Raw genomic sequence first — 26958 nt, forward strand, 5'->3', positions numbered from 1 at the left:
AATACAAACATCTGTCTTGTCCAGTACCGGAGTCTACGCAGACCGTTGCGCCATATCCAATCAGAGCTACAATTGGCTATTATGCAAATAAGCCAATTGCCATATGGGCCTGCCATCATTCACTTTGAACTGGACTGTGTGTTTGTTTACAGCCAGTAGCAACAGTGCAACTTTAGATCATTAGAACGCTTTCGCCAAAAACCGCAAAATAAAGCTCAATGGATATCTGCAAATGTTGTAAATACCACGGGAGTCCTCTTACATCTGGGAACTTTACAGTCCTATTGATCAAACAACCATGAACAGGTTGTCTTTCTCTTCCTCAGTCGTGCACATCAACAAGTTTGTCAGCAACTAATGCTAGCCGGAGCGAGATGAGCTAAAATCTATCGAGGGAACAGTAGATAAACCCTCTCAAATGTTTTACCTAGTTGGCTGTCAAAATTGCACTGGCCTGCACGTCCTTCTGCAGCTTGCCTGCCAATGTATGCTTGTCCAAACCCACATTTTGACAACTGAATGGGAGCTTGCCTGCCTGCCCGCCCATTTGATCAATGCTAAATATATTTGATAGACAACTAAGGGCGTGTTCGTAAATGCATCCAGTGTGTGCGATCTGAGCGTAAATTCAGAGTGTTGTCAGATTGTCTGTTCATACAGTACCAGTCAAAAGTTTGGACACCTACTTATTCAAGGGTTTTTATTTATTTGGACTATTTCCTACACTGTAGAATAATAGTGAAGACATCAGAACCATGAAATGATACATATGGAATCATGTAGTAACCAAAAAAGTGTTAAACAATCCATCAGTTTTTCTGTGCTTTGGCACACTCAGACGAGATTGCTTTCTCCCCAATTTCGTGATATCCAATTGGTAGTTACAATCCGGTCTCAACAGCAACTCCCCAACCGACTCAGGAGAGGTGATGGTCGAGAGTCATGCGTCTTCCCGAAACATGACTTGCCGCGCTGCTTCTTGACACTCTGCTCGCTTAACCCGGAAGTCTTCATCTCATCCCTGTAGAGCTGCTGCCTAGGCTGTCGGACAAAATCACTGTTTTAGTTGTTCTTCAAAGTAAATAAGGCACACTTTTTTGACTGCTGAATAGCGACTTGCAACCACTTAGATCATGTATTTTCAGATAGAGATACCTCGCGAAGCAACTGCTCTCCTATCGATCAAGTATTCTTCTGATCAAGCATTCTTCTGTATAAAAGACACAGACCGGACAAGTATGCTCGCAATGGATTATGGTCATTGTAGCTATTATGTCATGTAGTTGGCTATTTCTGTAGTATCCCTGGTTGTGATTGGTTGATTCTCCCTCTGCTCCAACCTCTCCAACCTGTGTTTGTATGTGTGTTTTTCAGAGGGGTAGAGATAAAGTGAAAGTCAAACTGCGTACAATTGGGCAATGAAGTAATCTTCTTCCTTCTTCGTCTCTCTCTTCCAGCTGTCATGTATGTGATGGGAGCCCTAGGGCCGGCAGCGGGATATCTGTTAGGAGGAGTTCTGATTGGTTTCTACGTCGACCCCACAACTGTCGTCCATATTGACCAGAGTGACCCACGCTTTGTTGGCAACTGGTAAGAGGGTGTGTTCATGTGTGTGCGCGTGTGTGTGCGTGCATGTGTCCGTGTGTGCGTGTGTGTTGATGTGTTCTAACAATATCTATCTATGTCTACCTTTGGTCCCCAGGTGGAGTGGGTTCTTGCTGTGCTCTATAGCCATGCTCCTGGTCATCTTCCCCATGTTTGCCTTCCCTAAGAAGCTGCCTCCGCGCCACAAGAAGAAGAAGAAGAAGATGACTTCATCAGTAGATGACGTGTCCAGCGATGATGATTTTATGATGGAGAAGGGGGAGGGACAGAACGTCCAGACCGGCATGGGCTTCGGGAAGGACATCAAAGGTGTGTTTGTGTGTGTGTACAGGGCCGTAGACGACCTATTTAATGTAACAGTCCATTGGTTTTCCTTTGTAAAAGAGGGTCTGTGAACCATATGGGATATTGTCAAATATGAATGTGATAATGGCTCAGTCATCTGCTGTCCAACAGAAGCTCTATGATGAGTCACTAATCTGCTAGCCAATGGAAGACCAGTGATGCAGTCATCCTTAAAAACCCATTGATCAGCATGGATTCACCTGAAATAGACTTAGCCTTAGAGGTCCTCAGTTAACCAATCTGTTGTAGCTAAGCTGGAGTGATGCTTATTCTGCCCCTCTCCAGATAGGGTCCATCCCAAATGGCCCTATGGGCCCTGGTTGAAAGTAGCGCGCTATGTATGGAATAGGGTGAGATGCAAAGAAAATAGGGAAAATGACAGCTCGCAACACGCATCTGATTATTTACAGTGTATTCGGAAAGTATTCAGACCCCTTGACTTTTTCCAAAATGTTTTGCTCTCATCAATCTACCCACAATACCCCATAATGACAAAGCAAAAACAGGTTTTTTGAAATGTTTGCAAATGTATAATAAAAAAAAAACGGAAATATTACATTTCCATAAGTATTCAGACACTTTACTCAGTACTTTGTTGAAGCACTTTTGGTAGCAATTACAGCCTTGAGTTTTCTTGGGTATGACGCCACAAGCGTTGTACACCTGTATTTGGGGAGTTTCTCCCATTCTTCTCTGCAGATCCTCTCAAGCTCTGTCAGGCTGGATGGGGAGCGTCACTGCACATCTATTTTGAGGTCTCTTCAGAGATATTCAATCAGGTTCAAGTCCGGGCTCCGGCCGGGCCACTCAAGGACATTCAGACTTGTCCCGAAGCCACTGCTGCGTTGTCTTGGCTGTGTGCTTTGGGTCATTGTCCTGTTGGAAGGTGAATCTTCACCTCAGTCTGAGGTCCTGAGCACTCTGGAGCAGGTTTTCATCAAGGATCTCTCTGTACTTTGCCAGTCCCTGCCGCTGGAAAACATTCCCACAGCATTATGCTGCTACCACCATGCTTCACCGTAGGGATGGTGCCAGGTTTCCTCCCGCCGTAACGCTTGGCATTCAGGCCAAAGAGATCAATCTTGGGTTCATCAGACCAGAGAATTTTGTTTCTCATGGTCTGAGAGTCTTTAGGTGCTTTTCGTCAAACTCCAAGCGGGTTGTCATGTGCCTTTTACTGAGGACTGGCTACCATAAAGGCCTGATTGATGGAGTGCTGCAAAGATGGTTGTCCTTCTGGAAGGTTCTCCCATCTCCACAGAGGAACTCTGGAGCTCTGTCAGAGTGACCATCGTGATCCTGGTCACCTCCCTGACCAAGACCCTTCTCCCCCAATTGCTCAGTTTGTCCGGCCGGCCAGCTCTAGGAAGTCTTGGTGGTTCCAAACTTTTTCCATTTAAGAATGACGCAGCCACTGTGTTCTTGGGGACCTTCAATGCTGCAGAATTTTTTGGTACTCTTCCCCAGATCTGTGCCTCGACACAATCCTGTCTCGGAGTTCTACGGAAAATTCCTTCAACCTGGCTTGGTTTTTGCTCTGACGTGCACTGTCAACTTTGGGACCTTATATAGACAGGTGTGTGCCTTTCCAAATCCTGTCCAATCAATTGAATTTACCAGAGGTAGACTCCAATAAAGTTGTAGAAACATCTCAAGGACAATCAATGGAAACAGGTTGCACCTGAGCTCACAGTAAAGTCTCACAGTAAAGTGTCTGAATACTTATGTAAATCAGGTATTTCTGTTTTGTTTAAAAAAAAAATACATTTGCTAAAATTAAAATTAAAACTGTTTTCGCTTTGTTATTGTGGGTATTAGCCCATTTTAGAATAAGGCTGGAATGTAACAACATGTGGATAAAGTGAAGGGGTCTGAATACTTTCCAAATCACTGTATTATGATTAGGATTGATTTCATTCAGATGGTTTACATTCATCATTGTAACCACAATGTCACATATAATTGAACACATACACACAACATGAGCAGATTAACTCGGTCAAAACATTTCTTTATTAAAGATGATCAGAAAGAATGTCGGTACTTATTTATTTTGATCCAAAGCCAGGAATGAGTGAGTCACTCAGCTTTATGCTGACACATATAGCTTTATGCTGCAAAAATAGCCTACTAAATAGGCCAAGCCTAAACAAATACATTACATTTCATAAATAAAACTAATAAATGAAATTGCTCAGGTCTTGAAAATATGGGCAACCTTTTTCCCCCCTCTGTATTCTCGCTGGACTCTCTTTCATTCAGTTTCTTCTTAACATCAGCATAGAAGGACTCTGTCTTTCAGAAACTCACTCTATATAGAGGGGCTATCAGTCTTTCCACACTGTGGTAAATAAAGCCAGTCTGTTATTTAGAATTCTTTCTTTCTGTTTTTCAAGGGACAGAAACCAAAAGCATAACCAAAAACATAACCAAAGCCTAATCAACATTCTAACTCTCCCTTGCGATAGTGTGATGGAATGACGCAATTTTCCACCCTCTACCACAAACGTGTCACGGCGTGAAGCTCAAAACCTTTAATTGATGTCTGTATATACAGTGTCCTTATGTCAAAAAGAAAGTCCCCTCATTTCCTCTCCAGTCTTTTCCAAAGTCTTTCTCCCGTGACTCTCCTCTCCTCTCTGGGGGACTTAGTTATGTTCCCCCTCACAGCGCACACTAATCTAACTTTATCACTCTGAAACTGCAGATGAGGCACGGCTATCTGGGCTTTTCATTATGTGTATTTGAGTCCAGTACAGGCTGCCTGCCAGCATGTTTGTGTTTGGGTGGAAAGGATCAATTCAACACTTTGTGCCCCAAAGGCAGGAGACCACTGACGTGGCTGTTTCAACCTTCTGAAAACGACTGTGACTCACTATGACCGTGTCCCAAATGACACCATATTCCCTATGTAGTGCATTACCGTATGTGGCCCTGATCTAAAGTACTACACTAAATAGGGGACCATTTTGAACACACTGTTGTTTCTGTTGGCTGTTTTTAGGAATCATGATGTGGTTGAATGATTTAATAACTCTCCCATTCATTTACATTTTAGTCATTTAGCAGACACTCTTATCCAGAGCGACTTACTGGAGCAATTAGAGTTAAGTTTCTTGCTCGAGGAAACATCAACAGATTCTTCACCTAGTCAGCTCAGGGATTCGAACCAGCGACCTTTCCGGTTACTGGTCCAACGCTCTTAACCACTAGGCTACATTCACCCTGTCTCTCTCACTCTGTACCTGATCCATTGGCCCAAAGACACTATAGGAATTGATCTCTCCACTGTTTGCATTCATTTTCTTTGCCATCCTGAAAAAGTGGACAAAACTGAGGAGGGGGAACTAGACAAATGATTGACCAATAGGGGAGGGGAGGGCCAATGTCTTGTTGAAACTAAAGGATGATTGGGTCAAAACGCATTGGCACATTCATGACACAAACACGAACCCCAACTTTCTGTCCTCCTTATACTCACAACCATGTGACTAGAGAGGGATGGCAAATCAAATTAAGTAAACAATTAGCTATTGACTTTCAATAATTAGGGTCCAAATTAGAGGTAGACCGATTATTATTTTTCAACGCCGATACCGATACCGATTATTGGAGGACCAAAAAAAGCCACTACCGATTAATCCGCCGATTTTATTTGTTTATTTGTAATAATGACAATTACAACAATACTGAATGAACACGTTTAGTTTAACTTAATATAATACATCAATAAAATCAATTTAGCCTCAAATAAATAATTAAACATGTTCAATTTGGTTTAAATAATGCAAAAACAAAGTGTTGGAGAAGAAAGTAAAAGTGCAATATGTGCCTTGTAAGAAAGCTTTAAAGAAACGTTTAAGTTCCTTGCTCAGAACATGAGAACATATGAAAGCTGGTGGTTCCTTTTAACATGAGTCTTCAATATTCCCAGCTAAGAAGTTTTAGGTTGTAGATATTATAGCAATTATAGGACTATTTCTCTCTACACCATTTGTATTTCATATACCTTTGACTATTGGATGTTCTTATAGGCACTTTAGTATTGCCAGTGTAACAGTATAGCTTCCGTCCCTCTCCTCGCCCCTCCCTGGGCTCGAACCAGGAACACATCGACAACAGCTACGCTTGAGGCATCATTACCCATCGCTCCACAAAAGCCGCGGGGAACAACTACTTCAAGGTCTCAGAACGAGTGACGTCACCGATTGAAATGCTATTAGCGCGCACCCCGCTAACGAGCTCGGGAGTTGATAGGCTTGAAGTCATAAACAACTCAATGCTTGAAGCACAGCGAAGAGCGGCTGGCAAACGCACAAAAGTGCTGCCTACCACTGCTCAGTCAGACTGCTCTATCAAATATCAAATCATATACTTAATTATAACATAATAACACACAGAAATACGAGCCTTTGGTAATTAATATGGTCAAATCCGGAAAAAATAATTTTGAAAACAAAACTTTTATTCTTTCAGTGAAATACGGAACCGTTCCGTATTTTATCTCACGGGTGGCCATAAGTCTAAATATTCCTGTTACATTGCACAGCCTTCAATGTTATGTCATAATTACGTAAAATTCTGGCAAATTAGTTCGCAACGAGCCAGGCGGCCCAAACTGTTGCATATACCCTGACTCTGCGTGCAATGAACGCAAGAGAAGTGACACAATTTCCCAGTTTAATATTGCATGCTAACCTGGATTTCATTTTAACTAAATATGCAGGTTTAATAAAATATACTTCTGTGTATTGATTTTAAGAAAGGCATTGATGTTTATGGTTAGGTACATTCGTGCAACGATTGTGCTTTTTTCACAAATGCGCTTTTGTTAAATCATCCCCCATTTGCCGAAGTTGGCTGTTTTTGTTAGGAATAAATAGTCTTCACACAGTTCGCAACGAGCCAGGCGGCCCAAACTGCTGCATATACCCTGACTCTGTTGCAAGAGAAGTGACACAATTTCCCTAGTTAAAATCAATTCGCATTAGCAGGCAATATTAACTAAATATGCAGGTTTAAAAATATACTTGTGTATTGATTTTAAGAAAGGCGTTGATGTTTATGGTTAGGTACACATTGGTGCAACGACAGTGCTCTTTTCGCGAATGCGCTTGTTAAATCACCTGTTTGGCGAAGTAGGCTGTGATTCAATGATAAATTAACAGGCACCGCATCGATTATATGCAACGCAGGACAAGCTAGATAAACTAGTAATATCATCAACCATGTGTAGTTAACTAGTGATTAAGATTGATTGTTTTTTATAAGATACGTTTAATGCTAGCTAGCACCTTACCTTGGCTCCTTGCTGCACTCACATAACAGGTAGTCAGCCTGCCACACTCCTCGTGGAGTGCAATGTAATCGGCCATGATCGGTGTCCAAAAATGCCGTTTACCGATTGTTATGAAAAATGGAAATCGGCCCTAATTAATCGGCCATTCCGATTAATCGGTCGACCTCTAGTCCAAATTGTATCATCGTGACCTCTTGAACCCAAACATTCTAGATATGTTCACGCACGCACGCAACCACACACACACACACACACACACACACACACACACACACACACACACACACACACAACCACGTGATTAATCCAATGAACGATAAAACAAAGAAAGGGTGAAATTGGGTTAGGAGGAGTTTATAGCTCTAATTATTGTCTTCAGGCAGCAGGGGAGTTCCTGGTTTCTTAAGGCTTATTCACATATTCGGAATTGGTTATGACTGGAGAGAGAGATATGTGCAACAAAAATATTTGGAATTGAACTTTAAGTGGTGTTTCAAGTGGCTCCACACTCCACAAAATATACAATCTCTCAGCACAACACACACTCTATGCACAGAGGATTGTGTGTGTGCGTGTGTAAAATCTCTGTGATACTGATGATGCTTCCTGAGGTGTGAAAGGAAACTGTTTCCTCTGTGACCAATAATAAACAGCTGCTGTCCAAGCAGTGATCACTCCTTGATGTAAATCTAACGTTTTATAGAAAAAATTGAGCAAAAATTGTCCAATTAGTGCACAGTAGCTGTGTGTCTAGATAGCTGTAATGTGTTACCACCCAGGGCTATTGAACACACAAGAACACACCATCTTTTCTTCTGGTTATTCCTCATTAGGTCATTGGTGTTATTTGAGGTGAGTGTCCCTTGTCCCACCCTGCCTTGCCCGGTAACAGTGGGTTATTTATAGGGCTGTGGCATTCATGACATTTTGTCAGACGGTTATTGTCATGCAAAAGACTGCCGGTCTCACCGTAATTCACCGTTAATTAACATTTAGCGTCTCCAGACCTCCAAGCATACAAGGTGTGTGTGTCTGTGTGTGTGTACATGTGTGTGTGTGTCTACTGTATGTTTGTCTATTAGTGTACTCATGTCTCTGGTCTCTCCCCAGACCTCCCCAAGGCAGCGATAAGGATCCTGTCCAACACGACGTTCCTGTTTGTCAGTCTGTCCTACACAGCAGAATGTGCCATCGTTACAGCCTTCATCACATTCATTCCCAAGTTCATAGAGTCCCAGTTTGGCATCCCTGCTTCTAACGCCAGCATATACACAGGTAAGACTAACACTGTTTCTCTCGCTCGCTCGCTCTCTCTCGCTCGCTCTCTCTCTCTCTCGCTCTCTCTCTCTCTCTCTCTCTCTCCTCTCTCTCTCTCTCTCCCTCTCTCTCTCTCCCTCTCTCTCTCTCTCTCTCTCCCTCTCTCTCTCTCCCTCTCTCTCTCTCCCTCTCTCTCTCTCCCTCTCTCTCTCTCTCTCTCCCTCTCTCTCTCTCTCTCTCTCTCTCTCTCTCTCTCTCTCTCTCCCTGTGTCTCTCCCTCTCTCTCTCTCCCTGTGTCTCTCTCTCTCTCTCTCTCTCTCTCTCTCTCTCTCTCTCTCTCTCTCTCTCTCTCTCTGTGTCTCTCTCTCTGTGTCTCTCTCTCTGTCTATGTGTCTCTCTCTCTGGGTGTGTCTCTCTCTCTCTCTCTCTCTCTCTCTCTCTCTCGCTCGCTCTCTCTCTCTCTGGGTCTCTCTCTCTGTGTCTCTCTCTCTGTGTCTCTCTCTGTCTCTGTGTCTCTCTCTCTCTGGGTGTGTCTCTCTCTCTCTGTCTCTCTCTCTGAGTGTGTCTCTGTCTCTCTCTGTCTCTTTCTCTTTCTCTCTGTCTCTCTCTCTCTGTGTGTCTCTCTGTCTCTGTGTGTGTGTCTCTTTCTCTCTGTGTATGTGTGTGTCTCTCTCTCTCTGTGTCTCTTTCTGTGTGTGTGTGTGTGTTAACCCACTGTTCCTAGGCTGTCATTGAAAATAAGATTTTGTTCTTAACTGACTTGCCTAGTTAAATAAAGGTAAAATAATATATAGCCCTCTGTCTTCTTCTCTCAATTACTCTTCCTGTCTCTTGAGTCGCTCTACACACACACACATACACACACCTGAGGGGACAGGACAGTGTAGTGATGGGTCATGGTACTGTAGTGTAGAGGGACAGTCAGAGGGCTCTAGTCAGCTCTACTGTTGTGTGTGTGTGTAAGCTCGACAGTCCTGTCCTCTCACTGAGACGTTCTCATGCACTGACCAAATGACCCAAATGGCACCCATTAGCGACACAACCCCACACTCAGATCACAACAAACACATCGTTTCCACATTGCCTTTGCTGTAGCATTTGTAATAACATGTATTTTAAACGCATGTATACATATGTACATGTACCACGGCAGCCATATTGCTTCAGAAGCTCACCACCCATCAACACATATAGAGGTCAGAGGGCTATTATACCTTAATCAGTGAATCGTCTCTTCCAATCTATAACACTTAACACCCTAATCTGTATTATTGGGAATTAGCAGGTCATTGATTGACAACTCGATATTGACAGGGCAGCCTTCGACAGCCCAGGGAGGGAGAAGTGTGTGTGTGTGTGTGTGAGGCACCCACGGTGACGTTAGTTCATCTGCCTGTTGCCAAGAGACAAGAAGAGAGGTACTACAGGTTAGTAGTGTAAGATGATGATGTCAACAGAGGATACCTTAGGAGGAGCAGAGTCATTTAATGATGAGGGCTGACCTGACCATTCACAAAGCATCACAGAGTGCTGATCTAGGATCAATGTAGTCTTTTGGATTATAATGAATAAGATCACATGTACGGGGGGGGGATCTGATCCTAGATCAGCACTCCTACTCTGATACGCTTTTTGAACATTATGGGTATGAACATCCTAGCTTGTTTTACGAAGAGATAAGAGAATACTGTCATAGGATTGTAGGAATGGTAAAGGTGTTGAGTGTGTGGTGGGGAGGGGAGGGGGTGTAAATGCCTGCATGCCCGTTTGCAAGTATGTGTGCATAGGTATGTGCTGTGGTGTGTGTATGTGCTGTGGTGTTTGTGTGTAGTTGCGTTCTCTCAGGGGCACGAGAGAACTCTCACTGTTCTCGGCTCATTAGTTACAGCTACAGAAATAGTAGCATCATCACCCACACCTATCTCTTTCTCTCTCTCTCTCTCTCACACACACACACACACCGACACACACACACACACACAGACACACACACACACACACACACACAATCTTTCTGCTAAAACATTCTTTCTAACCTTCTTTGTGCTGTCCTCCGTCTCATCCATCATTCTATCCTTCCTTTCTTCCTCTGTCCACTTTTCCTCCCTCTTTGTAGCCATAAGCACCACTGTAGACATGCTGTTTAAATCATGGGTTGTCCTGAAAGCAGAAGAGGTCCGTCTTGCGATCTCACTGAAGAGAGAGGGGGTCTTTTTCTCTGCACATAACACGCTGTCGAGGTGTAGAACATGTAGAACGCTGCTCTCCTCTCTGCTCCTGTGTTTCCAACCCCCTCCCTCCATCCCCTGTCCCCCCCCTGCCTCGCTACCCGGCCGAGAGGGCCCGTCACACACACATAAAGGAATGCCAGTGTGAGCAAGAGGGTGACAGAAAGACGGAGAGCGAGGATAGAGAAAGTGAGAGAGAAGACAGCAGTAGCAGAGGGAAGTTTTAGCAGACAGATGTGTGTGTGAGGTGTGAAGAGGCAAAGAGAGGTGTGTGTGTGAGGTGTGAAGAGGCAAAGAGAGGTGTGTGTGAGGTGTGAAGAGGCAAAGAGAGGTGTGTGTGAGGTGTGAAGAGGCAAAGAGAGGTGTGTGTGTGAGGTGTGAAGAGGCAAAGAGAGGTGTGTGTGAGGTGTGAAGAGGCAAAGAGAGGTGTATGTGTTTTTATTTTTTCACCTTTATTTAACCAGGTAGGCCAGTTGAGAACAAGTACTCCTTACAACTGCGACCTAGTCGAGATAAAGCAAGGCAGTGCGACAAAAACAACAACACAGAGTTACACATAAACAAACGTACAGTCAATAACACAATATAAACATCTATGTGCAGTGTGTGCAAATGTAGAAGAGTAAACAATAAGGCAGTAAGGCAATAAATAGGCCACGGAGGCAAAATAATTGCTATTTAGCATTAACACTGGATAGATAGATGTGCAGATGATGATGATGTGAAAGTAGAGATACTGGGGTGCAAAAGAGCAAGGGGATAAGTAACAATATGGGGATGAGGTAGTTGGGTGTGCTATTTACAGATTGGCTGTGTACAGGTACAGTGATCTGTAAGCTGATGCTTAAAGTTCGAGAGGGAGATATAAGACTCCAGCTTCAGTGTGTGTGTGTGTGTGTGTGTGTGTGTGTGTGTGTGTGTGTGTGTGTGTGTGTGTGTGTGTGTGTGTGTGTGTGTGTGTGTGTTTAGGCAAGCAAGATCTCGCACAGAAACACATGTAGCACTTACAGGATCATCATAAGCTACAGTCCATTAAATACAGTGCCTTCGGAAAGTATTCAGACCCTTTTATTTTTTCCACATTTTGTTACGTTACAGCCTCATTCTAAAATGGGGGAAGAGTCCACTGTGTTCTTGTGGACCAATGCTGAAGAAATGTTTTGTTGTCCCAGATCTGTGCCTGTTATTATAGGGCATTGAGTCTAGATTGATGAGGGGGGGAAACTATTTAATCCATTTTAGAATAAGGCTGTAACGTAACAAAATGTGGTGTGTCTGAATGCTTTCCGAAGGCACTGTATAATCCACACAATTATTCACATGTCCTGTTGCTGCAGGTTTTTTTTCCTACTGTAGAAAGTTGGCTCAAATTAAGGTCCGACATCTGTAGTTCATATAAAGATCATGTAAATGGGGAATGTGTGTGTGTTTGTGTGTATGTGAGTGAGAACGCGAGAGGGAGATATAGCACATACTATGTGAGTGTCCAACCATGCAAACACACACACGGTATTCAGAACACTCTCTTCTCTGATCCTATGTTTCCTACCGTCTTCCCTCCATCCCTGTTCATCCCCTGTCCCCCCTACCTTGTTACCCACCCGAGAGGGCCTGTGGCTGGGATAGAGGTCAGGCATGTGCAGCCTCTCTGGGTCCTAGTCTTCCAGTGGAATTACACACTGACCCCGTCCTGCCTCTGCTACCAGCAGTCAACTTTGACTTACCCTGCCTGTCAACTAGGGTGTGGGTGTGTTTGCTGCCCTAACCCGGCTCCAGCCTCTAACTACTACAGCCCTCCTCCAGCCGGCCCTAATATAACAGCCCCAACCCACACTACTCACTGCTATTATACAGTACAGTAACTGACCTCCTGCTACTTTATTGCCCAACAGCTTATTTGTCACATTTATTAATGGGTTACATTTTGCCACAATATTGTTTTGAACTTTTGTTTTAGGACTGATGCCCAACTGAGCATTCTACTCAATGCAGTCTCAATGGGTGATGATGAAGATTTCGTCAAAGTGTGGTTTGGAGACACGACATTTCAAAAGGAGGCAAATAATTATTAGGACAAGCTTTTGTCATCATTGTGATGTCTCCAGATTGACTTTAGATGCAGTATAACATTGTCTAGAGTGGAGAACGCTGAAATTTTAGGTAGCTACCACTAGCATTGCTAGTTATTTCTGACTAACTTTGCTAGCTAATGGTACCATTTGACATTTGACCATTTGACTCTCTAAAGTGAACCTGACGACATCATAATGGTGGCAAAGTTGTTTCCTACTAATTATTACTCTACTTTAGCAATGCCATCGTATTTCCAGGCCACTATCGTGTAAGTTTGACGAAACAGTCAACAGCCATCGTTCAAAAAGACTTGGCATTATCAATATGCTGAGGCATCTGTAGAACGTTGATCACAATGGCAACGATGCGACCGAGTGAGGAAAGTGCAACCCATGAATAATATGTTTCACAACAACTTGTTGTCCATGTTTGTTACAATATCCCTCTAATACCAAGCCCTCTGCCCATTTCTTGTCTTGAATGCTTTTCCTGAACTATAATTGACACTCAATCACTCTTGCCGTCTTTCCCTCTTCTCTCTCTGCCTCCCTCCCACCTCTCTCTTTCCCTCTCTCTCTCTGCCTCCCTCCCACCTCTCTCTTTCCCTCTCTCTCTGCCTCCATCCCACCTCTCTCTTTCCCTCTCGCTCTCTCTCCCTCAACCCAGGTGTGATCATCGTGCCCAGTGCTGGGGTGGGTATCGTCCTAGGGGGCTACATCATCAAGAAGCTGAAGTTGGGAGCCAGAGAGTCAGCCAAGCTGGCTATGATCTGTAGCGGGGTGTCTCTGCTCTGTTTCTCCACGCTCTTCATAGTGGGCTGTGAGAGCATCAACCTGGGAGGTATCAATATACCATACACCACTGGGTGAGTTACTGCAATACTACTACTACTACTAATATACTACTACAGATACTACTATTACGTCAACATACCATACACCACTGGGTGAGTTACCGCAATACTACTACTACTACAATACTACTAATATACTACTACAGATACTACTATTACATCAACATACCATACACCACTGGGTAAGTTACAACACAACTACTACTACTCCAATGCTACTACTACTTCTACAATACTACTAATATAATACTACATATAATACTATACATGCCATACAGCACTGGGTAAGAGTTGTTTTTATTTTTTTTATTTAACCTTTATTTAACTAGGCAGCAGTTAAAGAGTTACTACAATACAACTACAGAGTTACTACAATACTACTACTATACTGTATATATTACTATGATATCAACATACCATAGACGACCGGGTAAGTTATGGAGAAAAACTACAATACTATGAATATAATACTGCAGCTATTACGATAACATCAACATACCATACACCACTGGGTAAGAGTTACTACTACTACAATACTACTACTATACTGCATATATTACTATAACATCAACACATACCATACACCACTGGGTAAGAGTTACTACTACTACAATACTACTACTATACTGCATATATTACTATAACATCAACACATACCATACACCACTGGGTAAGAGTTACTACTACTACAATACTACTACTATACTGCATATATTACTATAACATCAACACATACCATACACCACTGGGTAAGAGTTACTACTACTACAATACTACTACTATACTGCATATATTACTATAACATCAACACATACCATACACCACTGGGTAAGAGTTACTACTACTACAATTTTACTACTATACTGCATATATTACTATAACATCAACACATACCATACACCACTGGGTAAGTTGCCTTGATGACAGCTTTGCACGCTCTTGGTATTCTCTCAACCAGATTAATCTGAATGCTTTTCCAACAGTATTGAAGGAGTTCCCACATATGCTGATTGTGGAGGCCAGGTTATCACTCTCCTTCTTGGGAAAATAGCCCTTACACAGCCTGGAAGTGTTTTGAGTCATTGTCCCGTTGAAAAACAAATGATAGTCCCAGTAAGCGCAAACCAGATGGGATGGCGTATCGCTGCAGAATGCTGTGGTAGTCATGCTGGTTAAGTGTGCCTTGAATTCTAAATAAATCACTGACAGTGTCATCAGCAAAGCATCATCACACCTCCTCCTCCATGCTTCACGTGGGAACCACACATGCGGAGATCATCCGTTCACCTACTCTGCGTCTCACAAAGATATGGAGGTTGTAACCAAAAATCTCATCAGACCAAAGGATAGATTTCCACCGGTCTAATGTCCATTGCTCGTGTTTCTTGGCCCAAGCAAGTCTTTTCTTCTGGTTGGTGTCCTTTAGAAGTGGTTTCTTTGCAGCAATTAGACCATGAAGGCCTGATTCACGCAGTCTCCTCTGAACAGTTGATGTTGAGATGTGTCTGTTACTTGAACTCTGTGAAGAATTTATTTGGGCTGCAATTTGTGAGGCTGGTAACTCTAATGAACGTATCCTCTGCAGCAGAGGTAACTCTGGGTCTTCCATTCCCGTGGCGATCCTCATGAGAGACAGTTTCATCATAGCGCTTGATGGCTTTTGCGACTGCACTTGAAGAAACTTTTTCCATATTGACTGACCTTTATGTCTTAAAGTAATGATGGACGGTAATTTCTCTTTGCTTATTTGAGCTGTTCTTGCCATAATATGGACTTGGTCTTTTACCAAACACGGCTATCTTCTGTAAACCATCCCTATCTTGTTACAACACAACTGATTGGCTCAAATGCATTAAGAAGGAAAGAAATTCCACATGTTAACTTTTAACAAGGCAACACCTGTTAATTGAAATGCATACCTCATGAAGCTGGTTGAGAAAATGCCAAGAGTGAGCAAAGCTGTCATCAAGGCAAAGGGTGGCTACTTTAAAGAATCTAAAATATATTTTGATTTGTTTAACACTTTTTTTGGTTACTACATGATTCCATATGTATTATTTCATAGTTTTGATGTCTTCACTATTATTCTACAATGTAGAAAATACTACAAATTTAGAAAAACCCTTTGACTGGTACTGTATACTATTATATCAACATACCATACACCGCCTGGTAAGAGTTACCGCATTACTTGTACAATACTACTACAGATATTACTATTACATCAATACACCATACACCACAGAGTAAGATACAGTATATCAGAGTAGTAGTATTGTAGTATAACTATTCCATCTAGCTACTTCGCATACAGCACTGGGTAAGAGTTACTACAATACTATTACACAGATGTTACTATTACATTAAGTGGATAAGGATCGCTGATATCACTGTGACTATTACCACAGTGAAATCCACAGGGTAAGAGTCGTTACTATATACTCATCATCATCGGCGGTCACTCTGGGTCGTGTATGATTGTCCCCTGATGGGTCCTGCTTGTGGGTCTTCAGATGGCCGATCTGGGAGCCACATATTTTGGTGCAGTATGAGCAGGGGGTGAGTGATGGTTGGACCTTCTTGATGGAAAGTCTCTCCTTTCCAAGTCTTCTTTGTACCGCGCTACCCCCTCTTGGACAGTTTTTCTCCATGTCGACCTGTCTTTTGTAGTACTTTTTGCGGTACGTCTTTGGTATCGCTTCTTTTTTTCCTCCAGGAGCCCACTGACCTGTTTCGGGAGGCGAGTTGGCACCATGGCCAGTCCACCAGAGCTGGTGTTGAGTGGTGCTACTGATGTTTGCCTCCTTGGGGACACTGATGTTGATGGGCTTGTCTTCCCAGCTGATCCTCATGTTGTTGCGGAGGCCATCTTTGGTGACACCAAGGCTTTAAGATGGCTGCTGTATGTGGTCCATATTGCTGACCCATACAGTAGAATAGGGAGAAGTACTGATTTGTAGACCAGGATTTTGGTTCTGGCCTGGATGTCGCGGTTCTTGAAGACTCTTTTGCTCAGTCTTGAGAAAGCTCCATTGGCATGGCTTAGGCGGTGATGTATCTCAGCGTCAATGTCGGCTTTGGAGGAGAGAAGGCTGCCAAAGTAGGGAAAGTGGTCCACATTTTCAAGAGTGGTATTGTCAATTTGTATTGCTGGGGCTGGTGTATTTTTGTCACGCTGTGGTTGGTGGAGGATTTTGGTCGACCAGACCGAGAAGATTGTCTACCTTTTGCGAAAGTTACTGAGCACTAAAGCTGACTTGATATCAAGCAGCAATCCCAGTATGATATTACTACTATGTTACTCTATGGTATTGGCTACAAGACTTATACATGATTACTACTATGAGTCCTTATATCACTGAAGACTATTGCTATTCTTCAATGGTTTATCATTTGCCACTGTGAGCGAATGCATTATTTAACACCAGTGTTCTATTTTAACCATCATCAACACCTATTCAACAGCCGTTCGTTCTATTGGCGTGGTGTTGGCGTGACTGGTCCATTAGCAGCCACACACACTCACACACGCACGCACGCAACACTATCATCTGCTGTGGAACACAGAGGATTCATCTCCACATCACCTTCTATTTCTGTTCTGTTTTATATAGTCCCATCAAGGTGTTGGGTGTTTGTGTAATCATCACTCCTCATGCTTGGTCCCCATCCTGCGTCCCTGGATGGCATGGAAATTGTGGATACACACACACACACACACACACACACTGCTAACATGTATAGCGTATGTGATCCAAAGCAACAGCTGTACAGTGGATGCGTTTTAAATGGGACCCTATTCCCTTTACATATTTATTTATTTAATTTCACCCTTGTTTAACTAGGCAAGTCAATTAAGAACAAATTCTTATTTACAATGACGGCCTACCCATGTCAAACCCAGACGACGCTGGGCCAATTGTGCGCTGCCCTATGGGATTCCCAATCACGTCCGGTTGTGATACAGCCTGGTAGTGCACTATGCTATAGTGGACTACTGGGACTTGGTCAAAGTAGTTCACTATGTAGGGAATAGGGTGCAATTTGGGACGCAGACAGTATGTAATGTGTCTCTAACCCACTCTACAGTATCAGACCCTCTTCTCTTTTCTACTTCTGCACCTGACTGAGCTGACCAGTATCCCAGACAGATTGTTCTGAGCATTCCTTTGTCTCAGAGAGTCAGCGTTGTCCTGTCTGACCTGACTATTGTCCCAGACAGACTGTTCTGAGCATTCCTTTGTCTCAGAGAGTCTGTGTATAGATCAGTTAACAGGAAGCTGTGAGCTGATGATGAAGAGGACTGGGTTTACTGGCAATATCATGAGGAATGTCAATAGTGGCATAACTACTGATTCACACTAGTTTGACCCTAGTTCACCTCTGACCTCTAATGCCCAAGGCATTATACCAACAGTAGGGAAACATAACTACAGTAGCAGGGAATTCATCCACTGCCCCCTCTCCTGCTATAGTATACTAATCTGTATCCTGTTGACTATTTGGCTTGTTATTTTAGGTTTCTGTAACATCTGCTGGCTCCAACTGGTGCAGCCAGCCAGTCACAGGGGCTTTGTCTAGAGTGGAGATCTGTAATCACTGTAGTGCGAGTGGGTCACCAAGCAGGGGCAGACTGACTCCATTCTGTGCCCCCTCCACTGCCTGTTGGCCTAGTGCTGGAATTTGACGGGGGTTTGTTATGTCAGGGTCAGACCTAACAACCCAACTCACAACTGAAGGGTTATCTCAACCTGACCTGAACTGACCTAACCGGACAGATTGACACGGTAGATCATTCGATTTAGGGGCTCCAGGTCGTTATTGTAAAAGAGAACGTGTTCTCAATGACTAAATAAAAGCAGCAACAACGTGACTGCTTACATCATAACATGGTCTAGTGGTGCATAGTGGCGGAATGATATACGTGGGGGGAAATATCATGCTATTTGTATGTTTTGAATGTAAAAGTATATTCCTGTCTGTGTGCTTTCGCAAGGTGGTGTTTGTAGCCTGACTACGGTTTTAACAGTTCCCAGGTTTTCCAGTAATCCCAGTTGGAAGATTCATGGAGTCAGGAGGAAATAAGCAGGGTATTCGGGAAAGTTCTCAGAATATTGAGGTGTTGTGTTCTATCGTTCCGATAGAGCTCAGTGTTGGAACTCCCAGAGTCAACTGGAGACAGGCTTCTCTTCCCCACTGTGTTTAGAGGGATCAGATCATTGTTTGAGTTAGAACCTGGTTCCCACAGAACTGCTGTAACGTTTATTCAGTCCCTATCACTCTCTCTCTCTCTCTCTCTCTATATATCCCTCTCTCTGTCTATCTCTCTCTCTCTATATATATATCTGTATATATATCTATATCTATATATATACACACACTGAGTGTTGACTCCAATGCTTCCCACAGTTGTGTCAAGTTGGCTGGATGGTGGTGGACCGTTCTTGATACACACAGGAAACTGTTGAGCCTGGAAAACCCCAGCATCGTTGCAGTTCTTGACACAAACCGGTGTGCCTGGCACCTACTACCATTTTTATCTTGCCCATTCACACTCTGAATGGCACACATACACAATCCATGTCTCAGCTGTCTCAAGGCTTAAAAATCCTTATTCAACCTGTCTCCTACCCTTCATAAACACGGATTGAAGTGGATTGAACAAGTGACATCAATAAGGGATCAAAGCTTTCACCCGGATTCACCTGGTCAGTCTATGTCATGTTCATAATGTTTTCTACACATCTCTCTCTCTCTCTTTATCTATCTTACAATTCCTTGTTTGTTCTGAAAATGTAGGAAATACGGATGTGCAACATATCATTACTCCAATAAAATGAAATGTAACTCAACTCTCTCTCCAGGCCCACTCTGACTATGACCCATCATAACCTGACTGGAGGCTGTAATGTGAACTGTGGCTGTAAGATCCATGAGTATGCCCCTGTGTGTGGCTCTGACAGCATCACCTACTTTAACCCCTGCCTGGCTGGGTGCAGCATGGTGAGCAACGGCAGCACTGGGGTAAGTACACACTCGACGGACCAGGCAACACCTGTACACGTGTGAATGTGAGGCGTAGGCTTGTCTGAGACCTGAAGAATTGTGTTTGCTCCCCGCGTTCAAGACTCTGTATCCTTGATCCTGAGAGATTGTAGAGAGACAGCTCAACTCACATTGTTAGCGCCAGCACACAACCACAGGCCCCTTTTAACTGAATGACAATAAATGATGTCATTTGGGCAGCTGTTTGAATTAAGTGGTCTGTTGTGTGGCAGCTGTATCAAATACATTTGACGATTTACAATTAGTGGATCTTATGGTGGTTGAAGTCATATAATTAAATCTAGAATCGGCTTCCTATTTCGCAACAAAGCATCCTTCACTCATGCTGCCAAACATACCTTCATAAAACTGACTCTCCTACTGATCTTTGACTTCGGCGATGTAATTTACAAAATAGCCTCCAACACTCTACTCAGCAAATTGGATGCAGTTTATCACAGTGCCATCCGTTTTGTCACCAAAGCCCCATATACTACCCACCACTGCGACCTGTATGCTCTCGTTGGCTGGCCCTCGCTTCATATCGTTCGCCAAACCCACTGGCTCCAGGTCATGTATAAGTCTTTGCTAGGTAAAGCCCCGCCTTTTCTCAGCTCACTGGTCACCGTAGCAGCACCCACCCGTAGCACATGCTCCAGCAGGTGTATTTCACTGGTCACCCCCAAAGCCTATTCCTCCTTTGGCTGCCTTTCCTTCCAGTTTTCTGCTGCAATGACTGGAACAAATGACACAAATCACCGACGCTGGAGACTCATATCTCCCTCACTAACTTTAAGCATCAGCTGTCAGAGCAGCTCACAGATCATTGCACCTGTACATATCCCATCTGTAATTAGCCTATCAAACTACCTCATCCCCATATTTGCACCCCAGTATCTCTACTTGCACATTCATCTTCTGCACATCTATCACTCCAGTGTTTAATTGCTAAATTGTAATTACTTCGCCACTACGGCCTATTTATTGCCTTACCTCCCTAATCCTACCTCATTTGCACACACTGTATATCGATTTTTTTCTATTGTGTTATTGACTGTATGTTTGTTTATTCCATGTGTAACTCTCTCGTAGTTGTTTGCGTTGCACTGCTTTGCTTTATTTTTGCCACGTCGCAGTTGTAAATGAGAACTTGTTCTCAACTGACGCACCCGGTTAAATTATGGTGAAATAATTATTAGCCTAGGTATAATTTCACAAGCCCTGAATTCATTAGAGTATTGCTATTGTCTGAAATCCAGTGTTTTGACCTTTAATTGTGCAACAAAGCGTATCCAGAGAAATCGCAATATACACTCAATGGCCAGTTTATTAGGTACATCCATCTAATACTGGGTTGAAACGTTGCTAAATTGGTATCAAGGGATACCTGGAAAACATTCCCCACGCCATTACTCCAACAGCCTGTACCGTTGACACCAGGCAGAATGGAGCCATTGCTTACGCCAAATCCTGACTCTCCCATCAGCATGACGCAACAGGAACAGGGATATGTTGGATGTTTTTTCACTCCTCAATTGTCCAGTGTTGGTGATCGCGTGCCCACTTGAGCTGCTTCTTCTTGTTTTTAGCTGAAAGGAGTGGAACCCGGTGTGGTCGTCTGCTGCAATAGCCCATCCGTAACAAAGACCGACAAATTGTGTCATTATTTGCTTGTTTGTGGCCCGTCTGTTAGCTTGCACGACTCTTGCCATTTTCCTTTGACCTCACATCAACAAGCTGTTTTTGCCCACATAATTGACGCTGACTGGATGTTTTTTGTACTATTCTTGGTAAACCCTAGACACTGTTGTACAGTGTAAAGACTGGACTAGGAGACTGGACTAGGAGACGATTCTGAGATATTGGAACAATCACGCCTGGCACTGAAGATCATACCACGCTCAAAGTTTCTTAGGTCACTCGTTTTGCCCATTACATGGAACAGTAACTGAAGGCCTTGATGCCTGACTGCCTGCTTTATATAGCAAGCCACAGGTACCTGACTCACTGTCTGTAGGAGCAACTATTTTCACTAACGTGGTGGTGTACCTAATAAACATGCCTAATAAACATGTATATTGTGAATCGCCCATAAGTTTGAAAAAAATTGAGATATGATTTTTACGCCATATCGCCCAACCCTAGCTAGCTGCACAGTCGCACTGGAACTCGACAACCGTATCTGCCCTTTAGACATTCTGGGAGACATTTGTGTGCGTCCCAAATGGCACCCTATTGACTATTTAGTGCACTAGGCCCATAAGGCTCTGGTCAAAAGTAGTGCACTATATAGGGATTAGGGTGCCATTTAGGACACACAATGGTGCTTCAGTGAAAGGTGTGCTGGTTTCCTAGCAGCAATAGAACAGTTGTTCAGAACTGTTTCATGACTTAATCCCAGCTGTCTCCTGAAGATTATTCAGGATTCAAAATGCATCTTATTCCCAATAACCCTGGTTGCCAAAAGAAACAAAAAAAAGGGAACGAGTCTGTACGGTATTCAGTAAAATATGTACAGTACTTTTAAGCTCTGTGAGAGTTGATTGGGGAGTAAACCTGAAAAGATGATCTAATATGTTATGTTAGCCCATTGTAAGCCATTTAGCCGTAGCCTACAATAACATTGAGTCTTCTACCCCCTCTCCCCTTCTCTGAGAGGTAAACCCTGGGAAGGAAGACCCATCCTAAAAACAATATCAGACAGGATATCACAGCAAAGCTAGACAGGGAAATGCCTAGGGGCGAGTTACAAATTGCACCCTATTTCCTATACAGTGCCTTACTTTTTACCAGTGTTCATGGGTCACACACACCCCTAGATTATTTAGGCACAACACTGGCCTTAGAGAGAATGCGTGTTTGGCTGAGCACACAATGCACCCACAGTGCAGAAGTCTCACCACATAGCTACAGTACAGTATAACATCCCAAGGTGCCTTTGATGTAGCCTAGGGAGCAGAGATGGGTTTGATTACCAGTGAGAGTTGAATGTTTCTGCTGCATTAAGGGTTCTAGGAGATGGAATACAATGTCCCACTGGCAAGTTTCCCAGAAAGAATGTGTGTGTGCAAGTTAACTTTGCCCTTTCCTGCAAACCACATAAACTGTGTCTGTGTCTGTGTCTGTGTGTGTGTGTGTGTGTGTGTGTGTGTGTGTGTGTGTGTGTGTGTGTGTGTGTGTGTGTGTGTGTGTGTTTACATGGAAGAGTGTGTTTGTGTGCGTATAATTAGAGGGTGTACAAGTGTGAGGTGTGAAATGGAAATGTCTTTTTTTGCATATCCCACTCTCCCTGAGAGTGTAGTCACGGCCAGGTGTGTGTGTGTGTATACGGTGTCATTGTTTCTCAACACTTCTACATGAATGTGGATGCCATCATGATTACGGATAATCACAAATGAATCGTGAATAAAGATTAGCAAGAAGGTTACAAATGCACAATGATCATACCCATAAAACATGCTAACCTCTCACCATTATCAATAACGAGGGAGGTTAGCATTTTTGGGGGGAGATATTCTATTCTTATTTACAATAAAGGCAACTCCAAAATGACACAATACATTATTTACCATTCATTTATATCAGGCACAACATAATCCAAAACACAACCAAAACAAACTGCAAAGGCATCCAACAAGCTTGACGTAGTCATCATCTATGTTTCCATGAACTTGTCCAGTGATTTGTTTGGTAACGACATTTAGAAAGTGCACCTAGAAGACAAAATGTGACGTGATAACATCATGTGCCCCGCCCGGCGTAGCTTCAAAATTATTCTGCAATAGAAGTGATTTGAAATACACGTTCCCTCATTTGTTGCAATGAAGAACCTTTGACAAAAGACAAATCCAGCCGTCGAACATATCAAAATGTATTCAATCTTTAGAAAATGCCTCCTACATCTGCCGTTTCCATAAATGTCGCTTTTGTGGGCAAAACCCTGGGTGGTGGAAAGCTGTCTACTGTGTGCCGGGATGAGGAGACCAAATACTACTCTTTTGACTAAATTTAATACACTGATTTTGTCCAAATACTTATAACACCTTGAAATGAGGGTACTAGATACGTAAAGTGCTTTCAATTCTAAACGGTAAAAGAGATATGTCTGAAAAAATAATTAAAAGTGACATTCTGTACTGTCGCCTCATATGAAACATTTGATCACAAATCCAAAACGCTGGAGTATAGAGCCAAGTTAAAAGATGTAGCTTCACTGTCCAAATAAATACTGTGTATATGTATTAAACACGTTCATCTCCTCCACCAACAGATCAGAAACTACACAGAGTGTACGTGTGTCCAGAGCCGACAGGTCATCAGCCCTCCCGCTGGTGGTCAAGGCAACCAACTGCAGCTGGTCATCGTTAAGACCTACCTGAACGAGAACGGCTTCGCGGTGTCGGGGAAGTGTGACCGCACCTGTAACACCCTCATCCCCTTCCTCATCTTCCTCTTCATCGTCACACTCATCACCGCCTGCGCCCAGCCCTCCGCTATCATAGTCACTCTCAGGTAGGAGGACTGTGGCCACTCAAACTCTTGAAAACTCCTTGCCATGCAAATGAATGATTTATGAATGCAGCATATCGCTACTAAGTAAAGTGTTACCCAGCTTCCTTCCCTTGAACCCTTTCCTTCATGAACACTGATCTAACTCTTCCTAACTCCTCATGAAGGAAGTCTGACATAGGAATTCCATTCCGGTGTTGACTGTAGTAGTGTGTGAAAAGTGCAGAATTATGTGCATTCGCCATTAATGTGTTGAGAAGGTTTCATCTATCATAGGTCAGATTGCTAACATTTAACAGATTAAAGGAGCCCAGCTCCAGTTTAAACAAGATTGCAAAATGTTAGATTTACAGGGCTTTGACTCCAATACTTTCTACAGTTGTGTCAAGTTGCCTGGGTGTCATTTGGGTGGTGGACCATTCTTGATGAACACAGGAAACTGTTGAGCGTGAAAACCACAGCAGTGTTGCGTTCTTGACACAAACCGGTGTGCCTGGCACCTACTACCATACCCAGTTCAAAGGCACATATTTTGTCTTGCCCATTAGCCCTTTGAATGGCACACAAACACAATCCATGTCTCAAGACCTGTCGCCTCGCCTTCATCTACACTGATTGAAGTGAATTTAACAAGTGACATTAATAAGGGATCATAGCTTTCACCTGGATACACCTATAAAAACTCTAACATATACACTGAGTATACAAAACATTAAGAACACCTGCTCTTTCCATGACATAGAATGGAAAGAGCAGGTGTTCTTAATGTTTTGTGTACTCAGTTTATACGTTAGTGTTTTCATATGTGAATCCGGGTGAAAGCTATGATCCCTTATGTCACGGAAAGAGCAGGTGTTCTTAATGTTTTGTGTACTCAGTGTATATGTTAGAGTTTTTATAAGGAAGTGTATGCACTTTATATTTTAGTGTGTTCCTCTGTAATCCAGTCTCACTCTCCGTCCATCTGTCTCTGTCCATCACTCCTCAGGTCTGTGGATGAACAGGAGAGACCATTCGCTCTGGGGATGCAATTTGTCCTGTTAAGAACTCTGGGTAGGTTTCTACGTAGAGATCCTATCATTCATATTATGTGATTCTATATGTAGTTCTATGAGTTACTGGGTATTTTTACAGGCACAGTGAGCTTGTAGTGTTCCCACATCACTCAACCAACCAGTGGAGGCTGTTGAGGGGAGGACGGCTCATAGTAATTTTGGTCTGGAACGGAATGTATGGTATGGTATCAAACACATGAAAAACATGTTTGATTTTCCATTCCTTAGAGTTAAAATTCCACCAGCCACCACTGAAGTCAAGTATTTGAAAAGGTCCTTCATGACTGGTCTGAAACAGCCTGTAGGGCTGTAGTGTAAAACTAGAACTGGTAAAACTAGAACATGATTCTGACCAAAAGTATTAGCATTTTGTTTTTACATTCTTTTTTAACATTTCTATTCGTTTCGATTTTTATTTGAAATTCAGTTTTAGTTTCAGTTTGTTTTCAGACCTGATTTATTTAGTTTGAGTTTTATAAAAACATTTCTATTTCGTTTTATATTCTTTTATTTAAGGTTTACTGACAGAAAGTAGCGTATTTCTTCAATGTTAGCCAGTAATAGGTAGTGATAGTGATGCACAATCTATGGCTATTTGAAACATCTGAATCTGGCAGGTAAATGCTGCCAAGACATGGAAAAGTGTGAAAACTCTGAATAAAAAGCTTGAAAACCCCATTAGATTTTTGCCCAAAGTTTAGGATAAGAACTGAACATAATTCATGATGGCTTTTATTTTATTTGGTTTTGGAGTCAAAGATAAGAGTTGCAGTATAGTTTTAGTTTTTCAAACAGGCTTAAAAATTATTTTATTTCAGTTTATGCTTAGTTTTCATTTAAGTTTTCGTTTACTATAATAACCTTGCTTCTGACCTTTTCACTGCTGGTATGTGAATAGAACTCTCATATTTCAACACCCTGAAAAGGTGTGTGCCTCATGTGTGTGTGTGTAACTTCATTCACAGTACGATGCAGTATGTCACCTATAATACTGTCAGAATCAGTACCACCATTCGACCCAGAAGGAATGCGTTAGATCTAGGTGTTTAGTCCAGGGTTGGTTTGTGTGAACTTCAGACTCTGCTTATCTGAAATATTTGGCTCATGCACTATAGCTCTGGGATGACATTACTCCTAGGTACAGATCTAGGATCAGCTTCCCGCCGCCAATCCTAACATTAACCAGTAGTGGGGGAAATGCTCCATTTACCCAAAATCTGCATCTAGGGCCGACTCATCTCAGCTCAGTAGTGGATATATGGCGCCACCCAGTGGTGTCACATCAGTACTGCACAGACAACTGCTGCGTTGACTTTTCTCCTGTTTATCGTCAGCATAGTATAGCCCATGCAGATCATATAGGCTAGTTTCTATGGGGTAGCTTACATTAGTCTAGAATGACTAGTGGTTATTCCTAAACTGGTTTTCACTGTAAGACCCAGCTCAAGACTTCTTCTAAACATTCAAAACATGTTTCCGGCTGCAGTCTAGCACTTAGAAGCACACAAACCTTAAAAGGGATCAGTCACAACCAACAGTATTTTGCAAACACTAGTTTGGGCAGCATAGCTGAATGGCAGATGGCATTGTCTCTCACTCTGTTCACTCCCCAGCGGTGTACATACTTCAACACCACCTGTATGCTGTGTTCTAACTGTTTAGAACTTGTGTTCTAACTGTTCCTCTCCT

General features: G+C 42.9%; 1 protein-coding gene across 1 annotated transcript in view; it reads left to right on the forward strand.

Moving 5' to 3' along the window:
* The first annotated feature begins 1450 nt into the window (after window positions 1–1450).
* Window positions 1451–26958, forward strand: part of LOC109899030 (solute carrier organic anion transporter family member 5A1) — a 31269-nt gene continuing 5761 nt past the window's right edge. The window contains exons 1-7 of the mRNA XM_031836106.1: window positions 1451–1590; window positions 1703–1914; window positions 8360–8524; window positions 13474–13672; window positions 19525–19684; window positions 23976–24217; window positions 25203–25267. Coding sequence (XP_031691966.1) covers window positions 1463–1590; window positions 1703–1914; window positions 8360–8524; window positions 13474–13672; window positions 19525–19684; window positions 23976–24217; window positions 25203–25267 — 1171 coding nt within the window. The 5' untranslated portion in view covers window positions 1451–1462. The remainder of the gene's footprint in view (window positions 1591–1702; window positions 1915–8359; window positions 8525–13473; window positions 13673–19524; window positions 19685–23975; window positions 24218–25202; window positions 25268–26958) is intronic.

Source organism: Oncorhynchus kisutch, linkage group LG11 (assembly GCF_002021735.2).
Source record: "Oncorhynchus kisutch isolate 150728-3 linkage group LG11, Okis_V2, whole genome shotgun sequence".
Classification (NCBI taxonomy): domain Eukaryota; kingdom Metazoa; phylum Chordata; class Actinopteri; order Salmoniformes; family Salmonidae; genus Oncorhynchus; species Oncorhynchus kisutch.